General features: G+C 33.2%; 3 protein-coding genes across 3 annotated transcripts in view; 1 reads left to right on the top strand and 2 right to left on the bottom strand.

Moving 5' to 3' along the window:
- The window catches only part of LOC132715668 (protein stum homolog), a 65,143-nt gene that overhangs the window by 21,948 nt on the left and 17,310 nt on the right, over nucleotides 1-25,885 (bottom strand). The window lies entirely within an intron of this gene.
- On the top strand, nucleotides 209-14,930 carry LOC132715667 (uncharacterized). Its single transcript, XM_060698705.1, has 2 exons — nucleotides 209-354; nucleotides 12,500-14,930. The coding sequence occupies exon 2, from the start codon at nucleotides 12,501-12,503 to the stop codon at nucleotides 14,595-14,597; it is 2,097 nt and encodes a 698-aa protein (XP_060554688.1). The 5' UTR covers nucleotides 209-354; nucleotide 12,500; the 3' UTR covers nucleotides 14,598-14,930.
- The window catches only part of LOC132715671 (histone acetyltransferase KAT2B-like), a 64,525-nt gene continuing 59,809 nt past the window's right edge, over nucleotides 21,170-25,885 (bottom strand). The window contains exons 11-14 of the mRNA XM_060698711.1: nucleotides 23,842-23,990; nucleotides 23,418-23,484; nucleotides 23,003-23,087; nucleotides 21,170-22,558 (exon numbers count right to left, since the gene is read on the bottom strand). Coding sequence (XP_060554694.1) covers nucleotides 22,365-22,558; nucleotides 23,003-23,087; nucleotides 23,418-23,484; nucleotides 23,842-23,990 — 495 coding nt within the window. The 3' untranslated portion in view covers nucleotides 21,170-22,364. The remainder of the gene's footprint in view (nucleotides 22,559-23,002; nucleotides 23,088-23,417; nucleotides 23,485-23,841; nucleotides 23,991-25,885) is intronic.

Raw genomic sequence — 25,885 nt, 5'->3', positions numbered from 1 at the left:
TTCTTTAAGAATATTTACAACTTTATCATAAGCGTTATTAAAATATATCGCGCTAATTTAAGGACGGTCGGTGAAATTATGCTCGGAGACAATCATAACTTTTCGCCACTTTCTTCAGCTATTTTTAACAAGTTTTATTATTATTTTTCTCAAACTAAAAGAGGTCTGCAATTATTTATAAAGCATTAATATCCAAGAGAAGGCTGAAACCATGTAGCTACTCATACTACAAGAGTATTCTTTCAGACAATTGACAATCGAAAAGAGGAAGTACAATTTGGAAATTTTACGAATCACCCTTGGAAGTGTTGGTTTACAGTAATAAACATATCAGAACAAATTGATACAATTAAAGTAAGTTTAATAAATATTTAATAATTTATATTGAATTATCATGTATTCATAAAGACTACAATTTATGAACATTTTCCATAAAATTGTACCTGAAGTTTTGAAAACTTAAATTGGATTATGATCGATATTAACATAAGAATTGAAACGGTAGAAATCGTTTCATGTTGAAACACTACAAGTGGTACAAATAGGAAATTAATCTATGAAGCAAGTTAAGCAATTATTTCTCCTAGCTCAGTTTTAATTTTTGAATATCAATTTTCAGAAATATTCTAAATGGTACTTGTTTACTGTACAAGAATTTTTTTTAATACATAATGCTATTATTGTATCTATGTAATATTTCCTATACCGCATTGTCATAAATGGCATGTACTTTGTGTAACATTAATGAGGAGGTTTCAAAAGTAGCAAATATTTTTGCTTCGTTTTTTTTTTTCAAAACCGTAAGAGGAAGTAAAACTATTTACTTTTTGGTATTTTTATATTATCAGTCTTTAATGGGTTAGTTTTGGCATATATCTTAAGAAAATACTCACATCATCAATGCAATCTTTTACTCTTCATTTTGTAATTCTTAAAATCAGATCTGTTATATCAAAGATAATTTAAACAAGTATACAACATGTTTATTAACATAAAAACTCTAATATTCTAACATAAAAAGAATACATTATATTTATATCATTACAGAATGTTTCAGTCACCTGAATATTGTAAAGCTTTGTCACTGAAATTATCAGAGGTATTAGAGGATGTTGGTGTTAATGAGAAAATGGTGATGAAAAGAAGAAGAATGTCCATGCTGACGGAAGGTTTACTAACGATTACATCCAGATCAATTGGTTATAAGAGAACTGTATATCATCTTTGGAGTCGGACAGAAGGCACCACAACTATAGGACTTGATTCAGATGCTGACTTAGTAATTGTAGACTTTAATTATAATGTGATACAAGACTGGGCAGAGTGGAAACAAAATAAGTTCAATTTTCTTATGATACAGGATGAAAATGTAACACCAGGATATTGTTTTCTACAATTACTTCGATCTGATGAACCACTTTTTGAGACAAACATTCCTAATGGACATTACATAAGAGATAGTAATGGGAGAATATTATTAAGAAATACATCCCAAACAAGCATTAACCGAGGAAATACTGAGCGACACGGGCCATCAAATGCTGTCTCCGGGAAAAATGGATACTGCGACAAAGACATTGTATTTGCTTTCCCTTGTAATTCAAAGCTCCAATCGGTATCACAATTCCTAGAAAGACCTGATGTTATGAGGTGGTTATCACCTGAAAGTATCAGATATGCAGCTAACTGTAATTGTTTTGTTGTTGGTGCCTGTAGCAAGATTGCTAGATATCCAGGATTAGAGTGGAGAATATCTACTTCTCTACAAGAGAGATGTTTGATGTTCAATCTAAATATTACGCAATTACAATGCTATGTTTTAATGAAAATATTTTTGAAATCATTCAGTAACTACGGACAAAATAATGCTCTGTCAAGTTTTATGTGTAAAAGTGTTTTGCTCCATTGTATAGAAAATACAGAACATAACATATGGAAAAGAGACAATCTTTTAACATGTTTAACATATTGCTTGCTTGAACTCCACAGCCATGTTCAAAATGAAAATTGCCCGCATTTCATTATTTCTTAAAACAACTTAATAGCCGGACAATTTACTGCTGAAGAGAAGCGAGACGTTTTACAGAAATTATGTGACACAATACAGAGCGATGGGAGATGTTTACTACGAATAAGCATGGATAATATTGGCCAGAGACTACAAGTCAAACTGTGTTCAATTGTTCATATTGCATATAGTTTTCAAACCTCACTTGAAATACATGGAGAATGTTCGTCTCAACTTTTCATCAGCTTCAAAATTGGGATAATCGCAAGCCTATTGTTTGTTTTCAACAATTTGTCAAATGACCACATATTTTATCTTAAACAAATTATCTCAAAGCTAACATACTGCAGAGAATATGGAAATAGACTGGAACGGCTTGTAAGTGGTTGTCTGGCACCATTCTTTTATTCCACACTAGGTCTTATAATGGCGTCATCAAGTATTGGACAGAATAATCCAGTTCAATATGAAGCATTAAAGTGGCTCTCATTAGGATTGAACTCAGATGTCACATATGGTAGGCTAAAGCTAGCTTCCATGCTCTACTGTGTAGGTGATATGAATAATGTGGAGTTCATTCTGGGACAAATTGAAAGTCGATATAACTCTACTGTTGTTGAACCTGTATGTGCCTGCTGGCCTCAACGGACATGTCAGTCTGCTGAATTTAAAAGTAAATGCAGTGAATTAAGTGAAAATTACATCAATAGTATCAGATCATGTTGTTTAATATTCATGAAGACAGAAGTGAATTGTGTGCCTCGAGAATTACGGTATGAAATGATGAGGTCTCTACCAGATGATGCGCCACACAGAAGTCTAGAAGAAACGCAATGGATGGACTATGCTGTTGTTGATTCCCTCCCTTTTCTCTACTTTTTACAATACAAGACATACAGTCATCTACAAAGACATCAGGGTCAACAATGGGCACTTAGTAACCTTGCGAAGGTTATATTTACAGGGTCACAGGGAGACAGCTCTCAACCTTCTCGGTCAGTGTATGGAACAAGAGGACAAACCAAGGGAAGCATTACAGTGCTAACCTTTCCACAGTATTTAGATTACTTTCAACGCCATTGTCAATCAGCTGTTCGATATTTTGTAACGAGTCTTCTGATTGGCCAATAGCAACGAAACCGCAACGTTTCACACAAAGATGCATAATGGCGTAGAAAGCGATTGAAAGACCGTGTAAATGTTTGAAACTCGAATCTCGTGTGTATCAGGTGCTACTGACGCTTGTGAGTGGTCCAACTTATTGTATTTAGTAATATTATTTAGTAAATTCAAGTGATTTTGACCCGTACTCAGCTGACAAACATGTATTAGTCTATGTTTACGTACCGAATCGTTGTGCCGCAATTCTGTCTACCAAGGATTTTTAGCACGAATTCGCTCGTTTCCCGATAGATATTTCATGAACGGGAAGAGCTAGACACTTGGGGTCGATCTCATTTGGAAGCTTAATACAAACGTGAAATAGTGATAAAAGTCTTTTTTAATTGTCTGGCCAATTGTTTTCACAACGGCTCGGGAAATGAATCCCTTGCTCGTAGGCTCGAATCTGGAGTTTCCGGCCTTCTCTTAACTTATAGTATATTTTAAAGGGGGTCATTTTTTACAATTTTTTTTTGGCTTTTGACACTTTTAAGATGAACACAGGTTTTATTATCAATCTGGTCATATATTTTCATCCCAGGTCCGATACTCGTGCCTGTAGAGTTACTAAGTCGTGGCCACGAGATAAATAACCAATCAGATTACACCATTTATGTGAATTTTCCTTATTAACTAGACATGTGCCATAGTACAAGGATGCCCCTTCTTTACGAGCCTGTAAAAGTGCCATTTATACAACTTATTGACTTGTCAATAATTTTACATTTAGCGTCACTATGACTCTGATTTTTGACCCAGTGACCTCAAAATTATTAGATGTCATCTACTGATCAGGTGCAATTATCTTTCCGGGTTACATTAACAATGGCTTATCTCTTCAGACAAGGATTTTACCTTATAGGCTATTTATTGTCCATGGGCAAAGTCCCTTACAAATAAAATAAACCAATACTTCTTCCTTCTCATGTTATCGTATAAACAAGGTTAACAGGTCGTAGTACGTACAAACTGACTAATTCGATCACAAACTTGCCCAACAAAGAGCTATAGTCAAAATTAATGTCTGATGGGCCTTGGATGGCGACTTTCTAATATGATCTTAAAGACAAGTTCAAAGTGAATATCTTCAGTATTTTCAAACGTTAATGCTGCATGCAAAAGGAAGTTGTTAAGTTTAAAAAACTCGTAATATATATAGTGTATTCTGATTGGGTAATTATCTCGTGGCCACAACATAGCTATCTCGTCCCACGACTTAGTAACTCGTGGTCACGACTTAGCTATCTCATGACCACAACTTAGTTACTCGTTGCCACGACTTAGCTATCTCGTGGCCACGACATAGCATCTCGTGGCCACGACTTAGTAACTCGTGGCCACGACAAAGTAACTCGTTGCCACGACTTAGCTATCTCGTGGCCACGACATAGCATCTCGTGGCCACGACATAGTATCTCGTGGCCACGAGATTAATTAAAACACACACATGTCACCTTTGTGCCAACGTATAAAAATTATATATTAATTGAGAAGTATTTCCTTTCCTTTGAAAATTACATACTGCACAACTTGTAAAACGAAACATTCTTAATGATCAATGTATACAAAGAGGGAAACTTTGCGCAGATGTTTCATAATATCGTGCACGAACGATCATGTGGTCCGTGGGATAAATTCGTCTTTTTGAAAAGTAGAAAATTCAAAAACGCTCAATAGGGCAATAATATCTTAACTCTGTCTTCCTTAATCATAAAATTTAAATTTTTTATATGGAGATCAGGGGTTGAATTGACACGTTTAAAATGTAAATCTGCCAAAAGTAATGTATAAAAATACTGCGAACTCGTTTCATACAGTAAACATTTCAGGTAAATTACCATTACATTTTGCATAAATTTCCTTAGGCCACAGGAGTTATTTATCGTTCATGCAAAGTAAAACACAATGTTTTCAAAGAAGTTTTGCAAAATGTAAACTTATTTTGACACAAAATCCTTGTCAGAATTATTGACCTTGGAAAGTTTCAAATGAATATCTTCAGAAGTCTGCACTGTGAAGTTTTTCAAGTTCAAAAAATTCAACTATTATTCTGTCAAAATCCAAAGTATATCTATTATGCTCTCAAATACATGTGTGTGAAGTAAAAAAAAGGGAAATATCATTAGTGGGTGATAAAATATGATGCTGCATGCAAAACTTTAACCAAAGTGTTACACCGAGGCTTAAATGAGTAGGCTAGTCCTTTTTTCTCGAATAGTTGAGGTAAAACAATGGGGGAATTTGTCCATGTTGCAAAAGTCTTATTTCAGAAAGGGTAATAATCAGAAAAAATCACACTTCTGTCATTTATCTTGGTCAGTGACCTTCAAATGTAACATTGTAGACGTCTGTGAAGTTTTAAGTGGTCTAATCTAGTCATACATATGGTTTAAACAATATTTATTTCTTCATCAATATTTACAGACAATATTACAATATATAAATTTCATTCAGGATTGAGTAGAAAGCTTGGAGCTTATATGAAACTCTCTCCTGTCATACATTTACAACATGAAGTTGTACTTAAAACAATTATCTTTTAATTTCAGTAGCGTAACAAAAGTAAAAAGTTTATTCTTTATTTTTGTCACATTCATATACGAGAACATACAATAAAAAGGGTAAAATATATTTTAACAAACTAAAAGACTGCTATATGGTTGTGAAGTTTTTTTCCAGTAAAAATGTAAAAAATACATGTATCTATAAATAAGAAATTTCAACATTTCTTTCATGAATTTGCATGAATGCAATTCTTGATATTGTCTTGTACTAATGTATTTCCTAAGTAATAGTTTCATACATAACTTTAGTTTTTAAACAATTCAAATATGTTCATTTCTTAAAATTAATCTTTATCATTCACTTATAAAATTGACTATTGGTTTAGAAACTATAAATGTTGTGTAAATATAAATTTAATTTGCATTCATCTTAAATTCAGTCATCTTACAAATGTTTCCTTTTTATCTTTAACCCATTTCATGCTGAATTTGTATATTTTACTTATCTTGCTTTGTATCTAGAACCGTCAATCAATATAAATTACAAAAATATACACAACAAAAGATATTAAGCTATTAAGCTACCAGTTAAACAAGGCCGGTCAGACTGCTGTGCATGCTATGCTCATTCCTGGTGGCATAGATTTATCACTTTCAGATCAAGCTGGTACATAGTTAATTCAAAAACTAGCATTTTGTCATTTTGTTTAATTCACTATTAATCAATTTACCTTGATATCAGTACAATATTTATAACAAAAATATTTCCTGCATTCCTCTCTACATTAAATGTATATATTTTTGCTTTTCTTTAAGAGACAGGCTTTTTTAAAAGATAATTAAAATGATAAAAAATAAATATATGTACATTAATATCATAGTTCAAATTATATTGAAAATGTATAACATCTTGTAAAAGTCATGAATAATAAACCTTAACAAAGGAAACAATACACTTCCATTTTTACAATTTTATCACCAAACTTCATGTTGTGTCTCATTAGCTAAACCCTACGCATTAGTTTTTGTATTTTCAACCAATGAACATTATAACAAGCATTTTTACAGCATCTAGATGTACCCGCATAAATACCCTTATAGAAAAGACTATCACACTATTTCCCTCTTTTTTCTTTCTGGAGACGTGTGCATATATTTGTCATACTGGACTGTCTCAATTTCAATCTCTTCCACTTTTCTTCTCGACATTAGCACTTCTGAAGTTTCAGCTTGAATCCTCCACAATTATTAAATATTTGACTAAAATCAGAGGTCTAAAGCATCAGTCAGTAAATAAAGTCAGTGTTATCAAACTTGATACAATTTCAAATTAAACTTTCATCTCTTTATAGTTTAACTTTGTCAAACTTGCATCCTCCATCAAACTCGAGAACTGACTGTTCATACATGTATTTTTTTAGTAAAGTTTTTTAATCTAAAGCAAATAACTTAAATATGACTTCAAGTAAAACTTTAATGAAAATACTGTCCTGTATGTTAACCTTAACACAGATTATAGATTGAGTTCAGAACATTTTCCTTTTGAAATCGTGATTATTCTCAAGTTGTCCAATTCAATTTCCAGCTTGACGACCTTTGAAATTACCTTGAAATCACCAACAGCTTCAACCACGACAGATTTTTAAGGAAACATAAAGATCTATCATCTGTCAATCAGAGAAAATTCTTTGAGTTTATTGTTGAAGAATCTCTCCATGGTGTTGGCACATTTATAATACTCTGTATCAGGTTTGTTGTAAGAACGACAATTTGTGAAGATTCTCATCATGTCGGCCATGAACAATTTCTTGTGAACATAGTATCTGTTCTTTAAACGATCTCCCATTGTTCTAAGATCTATAAATAGAATTTGCAATTGATTTAAAGTCAATTTAAAATCAATACATACATAAAAACTACAAAAAAATATTTTTTCTTAAAGCTCTACATTTTACATTTGTAATGCAAAAGTTATCCTTTAAAAGAGGGTTGAAAAATATGTTCTGAAAATATTAATGATTGATCATTTAATTTTGGTTGCGTTTTAAATCACACTGACAATGTAAAGGTCATATGGCAACATTGGTAAAGGAAAACATCAGGTGCCCTTCCGTGCAATTTTTCAGGCACCTGAGTAAAAACACTTCATAAGTCAAGTGGGCATTCATGATAAAACTTTATAACAGAAGCTTAGGATCATGACATCATGGAAACCCCTAAAAAATGCAAAATATTAAAATATTCTGAATTTAAAGCAAGAAAAGTTAACGTAATTAAGGTAGCAAGGGAAAGAGCAGGAGAAAAGATAACAAAGTCAAGAGGGCCATGATGGCCTGAGGTCGCTCACTTGTAAATAGGCCCCCGGAGCGGGGCCAGTTTAAACCCCAGGGCTTTTATTTTAACACACTTGGGGGACACCCATAAGAAGATGTTTTATGATGTTTTTACCACACATATAATGAAAAACAATGACCCCACCCCCGGTAGGGCCAATTTTAACCCAAGGGCTTTTATTTGAACAAACTTGATAAACACCCATAAGAAAATGTTTCATGCTAAACATCTAAGCTGTAGCTCATTGGGTTTTTTAAAAGAAGATTTTTTAAGTTTTTACTATACAAATATGGATAAAAACAATGACACCCCTGGGGCAGTGCCAGTTATGACCCCAGGGCTTTTATTTGAAAAACTTTGTAGACACTTACTAGAATATGTTTCATGCTTAATATCTAAACTCTAGCTATTTTGGTTTTTTCAAAGAAGATTTTTTAATTTTTTGCTATACACATATAAGGAAAATCAATGACCCTCGGGGCGGGGCCAATTTTGACCCCACTGCTTTATTTGAACAAACTTGGTAGACACCCATAAGAACATGTTTCATGCTAAATATCTTAGCTCTAGCTCTTTGAGTTCTTTAAAAGAAGGTTTTTTAAGTTTTTACTATATGCATATAGGGAAAATCAATGACCCCCTGGGGCGGGCCAATTTTGACCCCACTGCTTTTATTTGAACAAACTTGGTAGACACCCATAAGAACATGTTTCATGCTAAGTATCTTAGCTCTAGCTCTTTGAGTTCTTTAAAAGAAGATTTTTTAAGTTTTTACTATATGCATATAGGGAAAACAATGACCCCCTGGGGGGCCAATTTTGACCCCAGGGCTTTTATTTGAACAAACTTGGTAGACATCCATAAGAACATGTTTCATGCTAAATATCTTAGCTCTAGCTCTTTGAGTTCTTTAAAAGAAGATTTTTTAAGTTTTTACTATATGCATATAGGGAAAATCAATGACCCCCTGGGGCGGGGCCAATTTTGACCCCAGGGCTTTTATTTGAACAAACTTGGTAGACACTCATAAGAACATGTTTCATGCTAAGTATCTTAGCTCTAGCTCTTTGAGTTCTTTAAAAGAAGATTTTTTAAGTTTTTACTATATGCATAAAGGGAAAACAATGACCCCCTGGGGGCCAATTTTGACCCCAGGGCTTTTATTTGAATAAACTTGGTAGACACTCAGTAGAAGATGATTCATGCTAAATATCTTAGCTCTAGCTCTTTGGGTTTTTTAAAAGAAGATATTTAAAGTTTTTTCTTTCGGTTGCCATGGCAACCAGAGTTCTGCATGGAATTAAATTCTTTGAACAATTTTTAAAGGTGACCACCAAATAAACATTCCTGTGAAGTTTGGATGAAATTGGCATAGTGGTTTATGAGGAGATGTCATTTAAAGTAAAAGTTTACGGACGGACGCCGGACGAAAAGCGATCACAAAAGCTCACCCTGTCACATTGTGACAGGTGAGCTAAAAATAAATATGTCATTTACCCATAGGAAATTTGATGTAATCATAATAATCAGGGGCTTCAGCTCTACAGGTTTCAGGAAAGGCCAAGCACTAGCATGAGTCTGTAAAATACACAGGGAAGTTTTTTTTATAACAATGCTACTCTAATTTGGCTAACAGTCATTTGAATCAAATGTTTTCTGTGTAAATTTTATTGAGAACTTCTCTTCAAACTTGACATAAAAAAATTAACGTGAATGCTGATATAAAACTAGAACTGTGTCCAAAGGAAACGGATGCCCCCACTGACAACATATATATGGTATATAGTGAAAAAATCAACAAAGAGCCATAATTCTTTTAAATTTGGTCGCAGCAAAAATTCCTTCCTTAACTACCATCTACACATTAAGTTTGTTCATCCCTGGAAGTTTAAGCAAAATCTGCCATCCGGTTTAAGAGGAGTTGCGTTCACAAAATTTCTATATGGTATATAGTGAAAAAATCAACAAAGAGCCATAATTCTGTTAAATTTGGTCGCAGCAAAAATTCCTTCCTTTACTACCATCTACACATTAAGGTTGTTCATCCCTGGAAGTTTAAGCAAAATCTGCCATCCGGTTTATGAGGAGTTGCGTTCACAAGATTTCGGGACGTATGGACAGATGGACGGACGTTCTAACAGGACAGTAATTATGTGGCTACTCTATTGTTCTCTCTATTGTTCTTTTTAGCCACACAAAAGAAAATAGCCACATAAAAACATTACGGAATGAATGACATCAAAGAAAAAGAACAGTTACCTATTGTCCCTCTAGCCACATAATTACTGTCCTGTGAGTGCGGATGGACAGACGTACGGATGGACAAACGGACGGACAAGTGCAACGCTATATGCTCCCACTTTGTGGGGGCATAACTATCAAAGGGAAAGAACTCTGATAAAATTATTGTAACTGGTAATTCAATACCAAGGGAGTAACTAGAAAATCAAATTGCATACCTAAAAACATGCAAAAAATGATACAGTTAAAAAGAATTGTTCCAGGTCCTTTCATATCAACAAAAGATGTGTACAAATAGTTATATTACTTTTAAATGATATTTTTACCTTGCAGTGTTGTAGAATTGTTTTAAAGATGTTGTAGAGCTGATCAGAGTCCATTACAGGTTCCTTCCTAGAAAAAATGCACAACATGGCGTTATAATATCACCTTCTGTCATGTCAGAGTGTACAAAGTAACAACAGGAAAAAGTGACATTATGCGCATCAAACGGTATATAGTGAGATGAAAGTCAAAATAGTTTATACTCGTATTTTGCCAAAATTCCTTTCATTTCTATAATCTTTTTCCTATTATTAAACAATATATCAAGTATTTCAAGGAAATTTCTGTAAACATCTATCAAAAGTTACCAATTACATTCAATTTGAAATCAGAGTGGGTAGTCTTTTTTATATATTAGGCTGATTAATATTTTATCCTAACCATTTTCGTATATTAACTGTCGGTCAATCACCATAAAAGCAGTCAATTTATTGAAATAAAAAGTCAATTCATCTCAACTTGACAATGAAAATATGAGCATATCCCATACACAAGCAAAGAAGTTTTAAATGTAAAATAAACCCTGAATATTGCGTTATGTATTTAAAATTAATTGATTTTATAAAGATAAAAGAAAGCTTTTCAGAGTATAAAAAACCTCAAATTCAGGAAATTACGTAAAACCTTTTACTCATGCATGTACCAGCCATAACTTCATAATTTCTCGAAATCTTTGTGACTAATACTTCATAATAAACCTCTTCAATTAAGAAATAAAAGGTATTTTTAGTGTCAAATACAGAGAGATGTGCTAAACAAATAATACCTACGGTTTATCAGGTGCAGCTCCAAACACAGTCTTAAAGACCTGGTATACTCTGAATAGGAATATGTCGTACTCCGTCTTTAAAACATGTCAAACCTGGGTATACCAACTTTTCTAGCTTCTGTTCTATTATTTTCATTATCTCAAAAGAGGGCTTCACAAATTAATATATTCAAGGGAGTTAAAGCTGAAACCGAGTTACTACTCATATTACAAGAATTATCTTAATGAGAATATTAAAAATCGAAAGCGTAAGTGCAAATTGGAAATTTTACAAATCACTACAGGAAGTATTTATTTACCGTTATAAACATATCACGAGAATTGATTCAATTAAAAGAAAGTTTAATATATATTTTATAATTTATATTGAATTATCATTCATTCATAAATATGTAATTTACAATTTCTGTTAATTTTCCATAATATTGTATCTGAAGTTTTGTCTAAATGTTATCACAGCCTAAATTGTGGCGTTATTAATAAATTATGATCAATAATAACATAAGAATTTTAACGACAGAAATCATTTTACGTTGAAACAATACAAATTGGTACAGATTGGAAATAAATCTATGAAGCAAGTTACGCAAATATTTCTCCTATGTCAGTTTCTACAGTTTTGATTTTAAATATCAATTTTCAGAAATATTCTAATTGATACGTGTTTACTAAACAAAGACAAGTTATTAATATATACTTCAATTATTGTATATATGTAATATTTTCTATACCGCATTGTCATAAATGACATGTATAGTTCTATAATGACACATTATTTTTTATTTTATTTCTTTTTTTAAAACCGAAAGAGGAAGTTTAAATAATAAAATTATGAGTATTTTTATTTTATCATTCTTCAACTGGTTATTTTTGTCATGTATCTTAGGAACATACAGTGCATTTCATCAATGTTATAATGCAATCTTTTGTTCTCTCTCTTGTATTCCTTTAAACCAGTGTTATGTGTTATATTTAACAACAAATATTTAACATTTTAACATAAAGACATTGCTAACTTAAAGATGAGATACATTGTTCTATTTTTGAATTAATAATCAGGTCACATTTTACACATGCTTAATATCTAGTAACTATTCTATATTATCATAAACTCATTCAAATTTTTGGACAAAGAAATATATTTTTTTATCATTACAGAATGTTTCATTCACCTGAATATTGCAAAACTTTGTCACTGAAATTATCTGAGGTATTAGAGGTTGTTGGTGTTAATGAGGAAATTGTGATGAAAAGGAGAAGAATGTTCGTGTTCATGGAGAGTTTAGAAACGATCTTATACAGATCATGTGGCGGAAACGAAACTGCATATCATTTTGGGAGTCAGTCTGAAGGGACCACTACTATAGGACTTACTTCAGATGTTGATACGGTAATTGTAGATTATGATTATGATGTGATACAAGACTGGGCAGAATGGAAACAAAATAAGATCAATAAGATCAATCTTCTAATGATACAGGATGAGAATACAATACCAGGATATTGTTTTCTACAACGATTTCGATCCGATGAACCTCTCTTTGAGACAAACATTCCTGATGAAAATTACATAAGATATAGCAAAAGGAGAGTATTATTAAGAAATATGTTCTTAACAACTTTTCCCCTTGAAAATATTGAGCGACACGGGCCATCAAATGCTATGTCAGGGAATGATGGGTACTGCGACAGTGACATTGTATTTGCTTTTCCTTGTAATTCAAGACTTCAATCAACATCACAATTTCTAGAAAGACCCGGAGCTATGACGTGGTTATCACCTGAAAGTATCAGATATGCAGCTAGCTGTGATTGTTTTGTTGTTGCTACTTATCCAGAATTAGAGTGGAGAATATCTACTTCTCTAGCAGAGCGTTGTTTGATGTTCAATCTAAATATTACGCAATTACAATGCTATGTTTTAATGAAAATTACTTTGAAATCCTTTTTCAATTCCGTTAAAAAGAATGCACTGTCAAGTTTTATGTGTAAAACTGTTTTGTTACATTGTATCGAAAATACAGAACAACAAATATGGAAAAAGGAAAATATTTTTACATGTTTGTCATACTGCTTGCTTGAACTCCACACCCATGTTCAAAATGGAAATTGCCCGCATTTCATTATTTCTGAAAACAACTTAATGGCCGGAACATTTACAGCTGAAGAGAAGCGAGACGTTTTACAAAAAATATGTGACACAATACAGAGCGATGGAAGATTTTTACTGCGAATAAGCGTGGATAATATTAGCAAGAGAATACAGGTCAAATTGAGTACAATTGTTCATGTTGCGTATAATATTGCAACCTCACTTGAGATACACGAAGTATGTTCTTCTGGACTTTTAATCAATCTAATGAAGGGGATACGCGAAAGAATATTATTTCTTTTTAACAAATTGTCAAATGAACACATATGTAATCTTAAGCAGATTATCTTAAAGCTTACATACTACAGTGTTCACGGAAGTAGACTGGAACAGCTTGCAAGTAGTTGTCTGGCACCATTTCTTTGTTCTACACTTGGTCTTATTATGGCGTCATCAAGTATTGGACAGAATAATCCAGTTCAAAATGAAGCGCTTAAGTGGCTTACATTGGGTTTGAACTCAGATGTCACATCTGGCAGACTAGAATTAGCTTCAATGTTCTACTGTGTAGGTATTATGGATAGAGCAGAGTTCATTCTAAAACAAACTGAAATTCGATATAACTCTACTGTTGTTGAACCTGTGTGTGGCTGCTGGTCTCATCCATGGACAAGTCGGTCTGCTGAATTTAAAAAGAAATGCAGTGAAGAAAGTGAGAATAGCTTTAATAGTATCGCATCTCTTTGTGTCAGATTTCTGAAGTCAGAAGTAAATTGTGTGCCTCGAGAATTGCGGTATGAAATGATGAGATCTACACGAGATGATATGCCACAAAGACGTCTAAATGAAAGGGAATGGATGAACTATGCTATTGTTGATTCCCTCCCTTATCTCTACTTCTTACAGTACAAGACATACAGTCATTTACAAAGTCATCAGGATCAACAACGGGCACTTAGTAACCTTATGGAGGTTATCTTAACAGGAAGAAACTTTGGTCACAGGGAGACAGCTCTCAACCTTCTCGGTCAATGTATGGAACAAGAGGACAAACCAAGGGAAGCATTACAGTGCTATATGTTTTCCCTTCAACAAAGAGAACGAAACAATGCGGCAAAGTTTCATATTTGTAATTTAGTAAGAAAGTATGTTTCAAACATGTAGACTTTCGACGTTACCTTTACAGGTAAAATGACAGTAAGAAAGTATGATGAATTGTGCATTTAACCAAAATGAAGTTTTTTGTAAGGTTGCCTCAGACGTTCTGTAAGTTTGCAGTTATATCTCAGTATTCTAGAATGCCATTTTAACAAACAAACCAAAGTTGAAGTGTGATCATGTCATCATAATAATCATCATATTTGTTAAGCACATGTAAGTATGATATAATTTATCTAAGGATTAAAGCATTGATGAAAAAAACAATATTTTAAAAATGTGTCCGTTGTTTTGTTTCAAGTTTATTTTTGGCTTTTATCGCTGTAAAAACTAAATAGACTTTCCAGCTTCCATGGTGGAAAAAGCCATTGAATGCCCTTCCTTGCATTGTATCAGGTACAACTGGGAACCAAGCTGGAGCCACAGATCTTACGTAAGCTTTCTGAATAGCTTCCTTACTTGAATGAATTGAACGTCCCTGGCAGGATTCGAACCAACAACGATGATAGCCAGTAGCTAATGTCAAAAACATTAGCCACACGGCCCCAGAAATAATAAAAATAGAACTATATAGTTCAGCAAAAATCAAACCGACACATAGCTCCCAACAATCGACCAAGGGCATCTTTTAAATCGGAAAACTGTCATCTGATGGTTTTCTAGGTAACTTCGGACAAGTTAACTTCGGTAATAATGTTAACTGCCATGAAGTCGAACATTAAATATTATATATATTCGTGTCTGCATTGCTTAAACGTTCTGATATAAATGTAATGATTAATATTATTTATATTAAAGTCCCTTGCCCCTCATCGCTATGTTTCAATCCTGCCAGAGATATACCTGTGAGGAAGCTATGAGCCATCTAGCTAAAAGAGTGTAGGTGATTCAACTCTGGAGCCCGCTCGTGCCAGAAAAAAATGCACGTAAAACACCATCACTAAGACTGGCATGACGTGATGTGGCCATGCCAGGGTCGATGGAAATATTAACAAGAGGGCCATGATGGCCCTGAGTCGCTCACCAGAAACAACTGCTTTTCAGTGTTGGAATGTCAATTTATTCTCATATTAAACTTATAGCATAGAATATGTTTAAACAATATTTTGAAGAAATGCCATGACCTGGAACATTTAAGCTTTAGCTTAAATGGGGCTAATCAAATTCATATGAGCAAACTTGATAAAAGACTACCTAAGAATGCTACAAAGTTTGGTGATCATCTATCAATTATTTCATTAAAAGGATTTTTTCTATTTTTAGCTTTAGTGGCCCCTAAAAGGGGCTAATCAAGTTAATATAAGCAAACTTGATAAAAAGGTACCCAAAAATGTTACAGACAATGTTTGGTGATCATCCATCAATTGGTTCTGAAGTAGATGTTTAAAGGTTTTTCTATTTTTAGCTTTAGCGGCCCCTAAAAAGGGCCAATCAAATTAATGTGAGCAAACTTGATAAAAGATTACCCAAGAATGCTACAGACAAAGTTTGGTGATCATCCGTCAATTAGTTCTGTAGAAATAGACATTTAAAGGTATTTCTATTTCTAGCTTTTGCAGCCCCTAAAAGGGGCCAATCAAAATAATATTAAAAAACTTGATAAAATACTACCAAAGAATGCTACAGACAAAGTTTAGTGATCATCCGTCAATTAGTGCTGTAGAAATAGACATTTTACGGTATTTCTATTTTCAGCTTTAGTGGCCCCTAAAAGGGGCCAATCAAATTAATATGAGCAAACTTGCTAAAAACACTTCCCGAGAATGCTGTCGACAAAATTTGGTGATCATCCATCCATTAATTCTGTAGGAGAAGATGTTTAAAGGTTTTTCTATTTTTAGCCCTAGAGACCTCTAAAAGGGGCAAATCAAATTAATATTAGCAAACTTGATCAAAGACTACCCAACAATGCTATAGACAAAGTTTGGTGATCATCTATCAATTAGTTCTCTAGAAATAGACATTTAACGGTATTTCTATTTTTAGCTTTAGTGGCCCCTAAAAGGGGCCAATCAAATTCATATGAGCAAACTTGATAAAACACCACACAAGAATGCAACAGACAAAGTTTGGTGATCATCCATCAATAAGTTCTGTAGGAGAAGATGTTTAAAGGTTTTTTTCTATTTTTAGCCCTAGAGACCCCTAAAAGGGGCTAATCAAATTAATATGAGAAAACTTGAGAAAAGACTACCTAAGAATGCTACAGACAAAGTTTGGTGATCATCCATCAATAAATTCTGTAGAAATAGACGAATTAAGGTTTTTCTATTTTTAGTTTTAGGGACCCCTAAAAGGGGCCAATCAAATTTATATGAGCAAACTTGATAAAAGACTACCAAAGAATGTTTCAGACGAAGTTTGGTGATCATCCATCCATTAGTTCTGTAGAAGAAGATGTTTAAAGGTTTTTCTATTTTTAGCCCTAGAGACCCCTAAAAGGGGCCAATCAAATAAATATGAGCAAACTTGATAAAAGACTACCCAAAAATGCTACAGACAATGTTTGGTGATCATCCATCAATAAGTTCTGTAGAAGAAGATGTTTAAAGGTTTTTCTATTTTTAGCTCTGCTGACCCCTAAAAGGGGCCAATTGGAATGACATGAGAAAATTCAAGTGTGACTGTCACAAGGATGCTACAGACCAAATTTTTTAGTTAATATGCACAGTAGTTTCAGAGAGAAAGACGATTGTTGACGCATGACAACGCACGACGGACGCCGGAGCATCCCCCTTTGATACTAATAGCTCACCTTGAGCCTTCGGTTCTGGTGAGCTAATAATCAATTATAAAGCAATACATTGTAAAATTAATTGTTAAGAAGCATCTCATTTCTACTGCACGACTTGTAAAAACGAAACATTTTTAATAATCAATGTATACAAAGAGGTAAACTTTGCAATATCACTAATTGCCAGTGATACAAAATTACGTTTTTTTTTTGTTTTTTTTTGAAGAGTAGAAAATTCAGAAACGCTAAATAGGGCAATCAATTATTAACTCTATCAACCATAAGCATAATATTGGTTCAACACTCGTATGTAGACATATTATGGCGCCATGAAATTTAAAATTTGTCCGCGCAAGTTCTCAATGTACCGGTATTTGTATTCTACCCCTGGGCATTTTTTATATTTAGCAGTTTAAAGTGACACTATACTCATTTTTGTCATTGTCAAGTTAAGCTGAATAGACTTTATATTTCAAAGATTGACAGTTATACTGGTGATGACTAAGAGTTGATTTGACATGTTTAAGATAATATATAAATCTGCCAAAAGTATGAAAATACTGCCCACTTGTTTAATAAAGTAAACATTTCAGGTAAATGTCAATGAAAGTTTGCAGGTCACATTAGTAATTTCTCGTGCATGCAAAATAATACATAAAGTTGAAAGAAAGTACTGAAAAATATAAACTTATTTTGACTTCACCAGTTCACTCAAAATCCATGTCAGAATTATGGGCCTTGGAAAGTTTCAAATGATAATATTCAGAAGTCTGCATGAAAAACATTAACCCTGAATTTTTCATGTTAAACAAGAGCAATGTTAACATGGCCATTCCCCGCCGAATGTATTTGCTCATTGGAAGAATTTATATGTAGTAGAGCAGATGGCTGAAAATAACAAAGGGCAATAAGTGAAAACTAATGCAGGGTGTCAGTTATTGCCCTATATTTTTCATACCTAATTATTTGTCCAGAGCATAACTCAAAAGCCTTTGTGATATCAACATGAAACTTCGTAGGTGGATAGATCTCACTCAGGAGGTATGCAGTGCACAAAAATGATAACACTACCTTCATAATTTTTGAGTAATTGCCCTTTGTTATGTTTCTTTTTTTTCCTGAGTGGAGCATAACTCAAAAATTCTTTGCGATGTCAACATGAAACTTCAAAGGTGGATAGATATTTTTGAGAAGGAATGTTTTTCACAAGAACGATAATTCTACCCTCTATAATTTTTGAGATATTACCTTTTTTATTTCTCATACTTTTTGTCCGGAGCTTATCTCAAAAAAGTATTACAGGTATCAACTTGAAACTTAAAATGTGGATAGATTTCATTGAGGAGGAGTGCAGCGCACAAGAATGATACCGTGCATAATTTTTCAGTTTTTGCCCTTTGTTATTTTTCAAAATAATTTTGTCCAGATAGTAACTCATTAAGTATTAACTATATATTAAGGTATTTACTTGAAACTCAGAATATAAATGAGTGTCCGTCTGTCATTCCGTTCGTCCGTTTCACATTTTGTCCGGAGCATATCTCAATAGTATTTGAGGAAACAACTTGAACCTTCATGGGTGGATAGATCATACTGAGGAAGAGTGTAGTACACAAGAATGATAACTCTACCCTGCATGATTTTTCAGTTATTCATCCGTTATTTTTCAAATATAATTTTTGCCCAGAGCATAACTCTAAAAGCCTTTGACATATGAACATGAAACTTCGTAGGTGGATAGATCTCACTCCGGAGGTATGCAGCGCATAAGAGTTATAACTTTACCCTTCATAATTTTTGATATATTGCCCTTTGTTTTACTTATTTTTCATACTTATTTTTTCACCTCACCGAAGCATAACTCAAAAAGTCTTGATGTCAACATGAAAATTCATAGTTGGATTTATGTTATTGAGGAGGAATGCTGTGTGCAAGAATGATAACTCTACCCTTTATAAATTTTGAGTTATTGCCCTTTGCTATTTTTCATACTTTTTGTATGCTCTGGACAAAAATGTGGGACGGAAGGTCGAACGGACGGAGACTATTTTTATTTTCGGCGGGGGGGGGGGGGTAAAAAGGACCATAATTCTGTCAACATTCTGTATAAAAATGAATATAATTCTGTCAAAATTCTGTATGCCTATGATGCTCACAAATACATGTGTGTGAAAGATAAAAGTAAATATCATTAGTGGTTGATGTAATATGTTGCATGCAAAACTTTAACCAAACTGTTACACCAAGGCTTGAGTGAATAGGATAGCCCTATATATCCTCGAATAGTTGAGGTAAAACAATGGGGGAATTTGTCCCTGTTACAAGTCTTATTTCAGACAGGGTACTAATCAGTAAAAATCACATTTACGTCATGGATCTTGGTCAGTGGCTTACAATTGTAACACTGTAGACGACTGTGAAGTTTTAAGTGGTCTAATCTAGTCATACATTTACAACATGAAGTTGTACTTAAAACAATTATCTTTTAATTGCAGTAGCTTAACAAAAGTTTATTCTTTATTTTTGTCACATTCATATACGAGAACATACAATAACAAGAATGTCGAATGACACATATGCCCCCCTTTCTAGCCCTTGAGTCACAATTAATTGGTAATTTTGTTACAGAAACTTGCCATACATGGGTACATGGAAGAGTTCAATTATGGAAAAAGGAAAAATAATAAAGACTTTGTGATAAATAGTTTTCAAGATAATGAGATATTTAAGGCCCCTGTGACCTAGAACTTTGAACTAGTGACCCAAAATCAATAGGGGTCATCTAATAGGTATTACCAATCAATACTACAAATATGAAGACTTTGTGATAAATAGTAAGCGGAAACAAAACTAAAATTCAAGAACCCTGTGAACTTTACCTTTGACCTACCTACTAGTTATGAGAAATCAATATGTGAAATATACCTTCTTTGTGATGAATGATTTTCAAGATAATCAGCGGAAACCATTTTGACATTTAAAGCCCCTGTGACCTTGACCTTTGACCTAATGACCCTAAAATCAATAAGGGTCATCTATTAGTTATGGCCAATCACTAAGTGAAATATGAAGACTTTGTGATGAATACTTTTAAAGATAATCAGCGGAAACCATTTTGACATTTAGGGTCCCTGTGACTTTGACCTTTGACCTAATGACCCCAAAATCAATAGGGGTCATCTACTAGTTAAGACCAATTACTATGTGAAATATGAAGACTTTGTGATAAATACTTTCAAGATAATCAGCGGAAACCATTTTGACATTTAAGGCCCGTGACCTTTGACATAGTGACCCCAAAATCAATAGTGGTCATCTACTAGTTATGACCAATCACTATGTGAAATATGAATACTTTGTGATAAATACTTTTCAAGATAATCAGCGGAAACCATTTTGACATTTAAGGCCATTGTGACCTTGACCTTTGACCTAGTGACCCCAAAATCAATAGGGGTCATTTACTATTTATGTCCAATCACTATGTGAAATATGAAGACTGTGTGATAAATACTTTTCAAGATATTCAGCGGAAACCATGTGGTCTACCCACGGACAAACCGACGGGACCGACAGACAGACATTGTCAATACAATATACCCCCTTTTCTTTGAAGGGGGTAATAAAAATGGTAAAATATATTTTAACAAACTAAAAGACTGTTATATGGTTGTGAAGTTTTTTCCAGTAAAAATGTAAAAAATACATGTATCTATAAATAAGAAATTTCAACATTTCTTTCATGAATTTACATGAATGAAATTCTTGATATTGTCTTGTACTAATGTATTTCCTAAGTAATAGTTTCATACATAACTTTAGTTTTTAAACAATTCAAATATGTTCATTTCTTAAAATTTATCATTCACTTATAAAATTGATTATTGGTTTAGAAACTTTAAATGCTGTGTAAATATAAATTTAATTTGCATTCATCTTAAATTCAGTCATCTTACAAATGTTTCCTTTTTATCTTTAACCCATTTCATGCTGAATTTGTATATATGACTTATCTTGCTTTGTATCTAGAACCGTCAATCAATATAAATATACAAAAATATACACAACAAAAGATATTAAGCTATTAAGCTATCAGTTAAACAAAGCCGGTCAGACTGCTGTGCATGCTTTGCTCATTCCTGGTGGCATAGATTTATCACTTTCAGATCAAGCTGGTACATAGTTAATTCAAAAACTAGCATTTTGTCATTTTGTTTAATTCACTGTTAATCAATTTACCTTGATATCAGTACAATATTTATAACAAAAATATTTCCTGCATTCCTCTATACATTAAATGTATATATTTTTGCTTTTCTTTCAGAGACAGACTTTTCAAAATATAATTAAAATGATAAAATATAAATATATTTACATTAATATCATAGTTCAAATTATATTGAAAATACATAACATCTTGTAAAAGTCATGAATAATAAACTTTAACAAAGGAAACAGTACACTTCCATTCAATCACTTTTACAGCATTTAGATGTACCCATAAAAATACCCTTCATACTTTTCTCCCTCCTTTTCTCTTTCTGGAGACGTGTGCATATATTTTTTGCACCCGTTTCAATTTCAACCACTTCCACTTTTCTTCTCAACTTCAACACTTCTGAAGTTTCAGCTTGAATCATCGACCATTAATTAATATCTGACTAAAATCAGAGGTCTAAAGTATCAGTAATTAACGTCAGTGTTATTTAACTAGATGTAATTTCAAATTAAACTTTTATATCTTTATAGTTAAACTTTTTTAAACTTGCATCCTCCATCAAACTTAACACATATCAAAGTCAAGAGACATTTTCATATATGTATCTTTTTTGATAAAGGTTCAAAATATTTACTGTCCTGTATGTTCAATTTAACATAGATTATAGATCGAGTTAAGAACTTTTTCTTTTTGAACTCTTGATTATTCTCAAAATGACTCATTTTAAGTCTAGTCCAATTTCAAGCTCGACGACCTTTGAAATTACCTTACACCAAAAGCTTTTGATAACAACAAATATTTAAGGAAACATAATGATCTATCATCTGTCAATCAGAGAAAATTCTTTGAGTTTATTGTTGAAGAATCTCTCCATGGTGTTGGCACATTTATAATACTCTGTATCAGGTTTGTTATAAGAACGACAATTTGTGAAGATTCTCATCATGTCGGCCATGAACAATTTCTTGTGAACGTAATATCTGTTCTTTAAACGATCTCCCATTGTTCTAAGATCTATAAATAGAATTTGTTATTGATTTAAAATCAATACATACATAAAAACTACAAAAAAATAGTTTTTATCTTAAAGCTCTAGATTCTACATTTGTAATGCAAAAGTTATCCTTTAAAAGAATGTTGAAAAATATGTTCTGAAAATATTAATGATCGATCATATATTTTTGGTTGCGTTTTAAATAACACTGACAATGTGAAGGTGATATGGCAACATATTGGAAAAGGAAGACATCAGGTGCCCCTCCGTGCAATCGTTCAGGCACCTGAGGAAAAACACTCCGTAAGTCAAGTGAGCATTCATGATAAAAACTTTATAACAGAAACCCTTAAATGTTACAAAATCTTAAAATATCCTGAATTTAAAGCAAAAAAAGTTAACTTCATAAATGTAGCAAGGGGAAAAGCATGAGAAAAAATAACAAAGATACATATGTCACTTACCCATAGGAAACTTGATGTAATCATAATAATCAGGGGCTTCAGCTTTCTCCACTGGTTTCAGGAAAGGCCAAGCACTAGCATGAGTCTGTAAAACACAGGGAATTTGTTTTTTCTATTACAATGCTAGTCTAATTTGGCTTACAGTCATTTGAATCAAATGTTTTCTGTGTGAATTTTATTGAGAACTTCTCTTCTAACTTGACAATGCAACTACTGATTTGTAACTATTAAAGGGAAAGAACTCTGATAAAATTAATGAAACTGGTAACTGAATGCCAAAGGAGTAACTAGAAAATCAAATTGCATACCTAAAGACACAAAAAAGTGATACAGTTAAAAAGAATTTTTCCACGTCCTATTATAACAATAAAAGATGCATTCAAATAGTTATATTACTTTAAAATGATATGTTTACCTTGCAGTGCTGTAGAATTGTTTTAAAGATGTTGTAGAGCTGATCAGAGTCCATTACAGGTTCCTTCCTAGAAAAAATGCACAACATGGCATTATAATATCATCATCTGTCATGTCAGAGTGTACAATGTTACAACAAATTAAGTATATGATATACCAACTCATGCACATAGAATGAAGTTATAAATGTTAAAACCCTGAATTTTGCATTAAGTATTTTTAAATTAATTGATTTAAAGCTTTTCAGAGTATAAAAAAAACTCAAATTCAGGAAAATACCTGAAAACTTTTACATACGCATGCACCAGCCATAAGTTTATAATTTCTCGAAATCTTTGTGAAATAAACTTCTTCAATTAAGGAATAAAAGGTCTTTTTAGTGTCAAACTTAATACAGAGAGATGCACATAACAAATAATACATACGGTTTATCAGGTGCAGGTCTCCAGCCACAGTCTTGAAGACCTGGTATACTCTCAATAGGGATATGTCGTACTCCGTCTTTAAAACAAGTCAAACCTGGATACACCTTCGTGAACTTTTCTTGCTTTTGTTCTATTATTTTCTTTACAATCTAAAATGGACAAACTAAGTTACTAAAGATCTTATCACTAACAAAGGTTAGATGGATGCCAGATTAAGTGAATCAGATCAATTTTTTAATTCCAGCAAACTGAAATATAAGTTGCCCCTTGTTTTTCACAAAGGTGAACAGTTCCTTATTAAACATTGTCAAACAGTCTTTTTAGGTCACCTGTCACAAAGTGACAGGGTGAGCTTTTGCGATCGCTTTTCGTCCGCGTCCGTAGGTCCATCCGTCGTCCGTCCGTAAACTTTTGCTTAAAATGACATCTCCTCATAAACCACTAAGCCAATTTCATCCAAACTTCACAGGAATGTTCCTTTGGTGGTCACCTTTAAAAATTGTTCAAAGAATTTAATTCCATGCAGAACTCTGGTTGCCATGGCAACCTAAAGAAAAAACTTTAAATATCTTCTTTTAAAAAACCCAAAGAGCTAGAGCTTAGATATTTGACATGAAACATCTTCTAGTGAGTGTCTACCAAGTTTGTTCAAATAATAGCCCGGGGTCAAAATTGGCCCCGCCCCAGGGGGTCATTGATTTTCCCTATATGCATATAGTAAAAACTTAAAAAATCTTCTTTTAAAGAACCCAAAGAGCTGGAGCTAAGACATTAAGCATGAAACATCTTCTAATGAGTGTCTACCAAGTTTGTTCAAATAAAAGCCCTGGGGTCAAAATTGGCCCCGCCCCAGGGGGTCATTGTTTTTCCCTATATGCATATAGTAAAAACTTAAAAATCTTCTTTTAAAGAACTCAAAGAGCTAGAGCTAAGATATTTAGCATGAAACATGCGCTAATGGGTGTCTGCCAAGTTTGTTCAAATTAAAGCCCTGGGGTCAAAATTGGCCCCGCCCTGGGGGTCATTGATTTTCCTTATATGTGTATAGCAAAAACTTAAAAATCTTCTTTGAAAAAACCCAAATAGCTAGAGTTTAGATATTAAGCATGAAACATCTTCTGGTAAGTGTCTACAAAGTTTGTTCAAATAAAATCCCTGGGATCAAAACTGGCCATGCCCCAGGGGTGTTATTGTTTTTAACTCTATGTGTATAGTAAAAACTTAAAAAATCTTCTTTTAAAAAACCCAATGAGCTAGAGCTTATATGTTTAGCATGAAACATCTTCTAATGGGTGTCTACCAAGTTTGTTCAAATAAAAGCCCTTGGGTAAAAATTGGCCCTGCCGCGGGGGGGGGACGGGGGGGGAGGTATGAAAGTGGTGGTGGGGGAGGGCAGAGGTCATTGTTTTTCATTTTTTGTGTGTAGTAAAAACTTAACATCAAGAAACATCTTCTAATGGGTGTCTTCCAAGTTTTTTTCACATAAAAGCCCTGGGGTTTAAACTGGCCCTGCTCCAGGGGCCTATATACAGGTGAGCGACCTCAGGGCCATCATGGCCCTCTTGTTTCAATAGTTGCTTTTTCTTTCTCATAATCAGTATTTTTTGTAGTTTTTTAGGGGGGCAAAAATGTGGAAAAAACTCTCTTAACTTATTTTTATACATGTCTCAAATAAAGCAAAAAATCTAATTTTTGGATCAATCAACTCTTTTTATATTTTACTAATAAGCACATTTTAAACAAGAGCTGTCGGTAGGACAGCAACGCTCGACTTTTCTTAGTGCTTGATAGTAAAACAAGCAATTATTATAGTATTGCAAGCAATCCAAAAGTCCCCTACCGGTTCCCAGCAACATTCTGAAGGGCCATTGGCCATTCACTTATGTCTCTATTTTAAGTAAATTTGTTGAAAAAGTTCTTTAAAAGTGATCACAGGAAACAGTTTTTATGTACAGACAGACAGACGGACTGAAGGACACTCTAAAGTTATTTTTTTAAACATCCCTGTTATCAAAATATAACATTTTTAAAAGCAAAATTCTTA

The sequence above is a fragment of the Ruditapes philippinarum genome, unplaced genomic scaffold (assembly GCF_026571515.1).
Source record: "Ruditapes philippinarum isolate M1 unplaced genomic scaffold, ASM2657151v2 ctg3855_1_1_1_1, whole genome shotgun sequence".
NCBI lineage: Eukaryota > Metazoa > Mollusca > Bivalvia > Venerida > Veneridae > Ruditapes > Ruditapes philippinarum.
This window is presented reverse-complemented; position numbering and strand designations above follow the sequence as displayed.

Bases quoted from the DNA above. Each gene is read 5' to 3' on its own strand.
- LOC132715667 (XM_060698705.1), top strand. From the start codon at position 12,501: ATGTTTCATTCACCTGAATATTGCAAAACTTTGTCACTGAAATTATCT.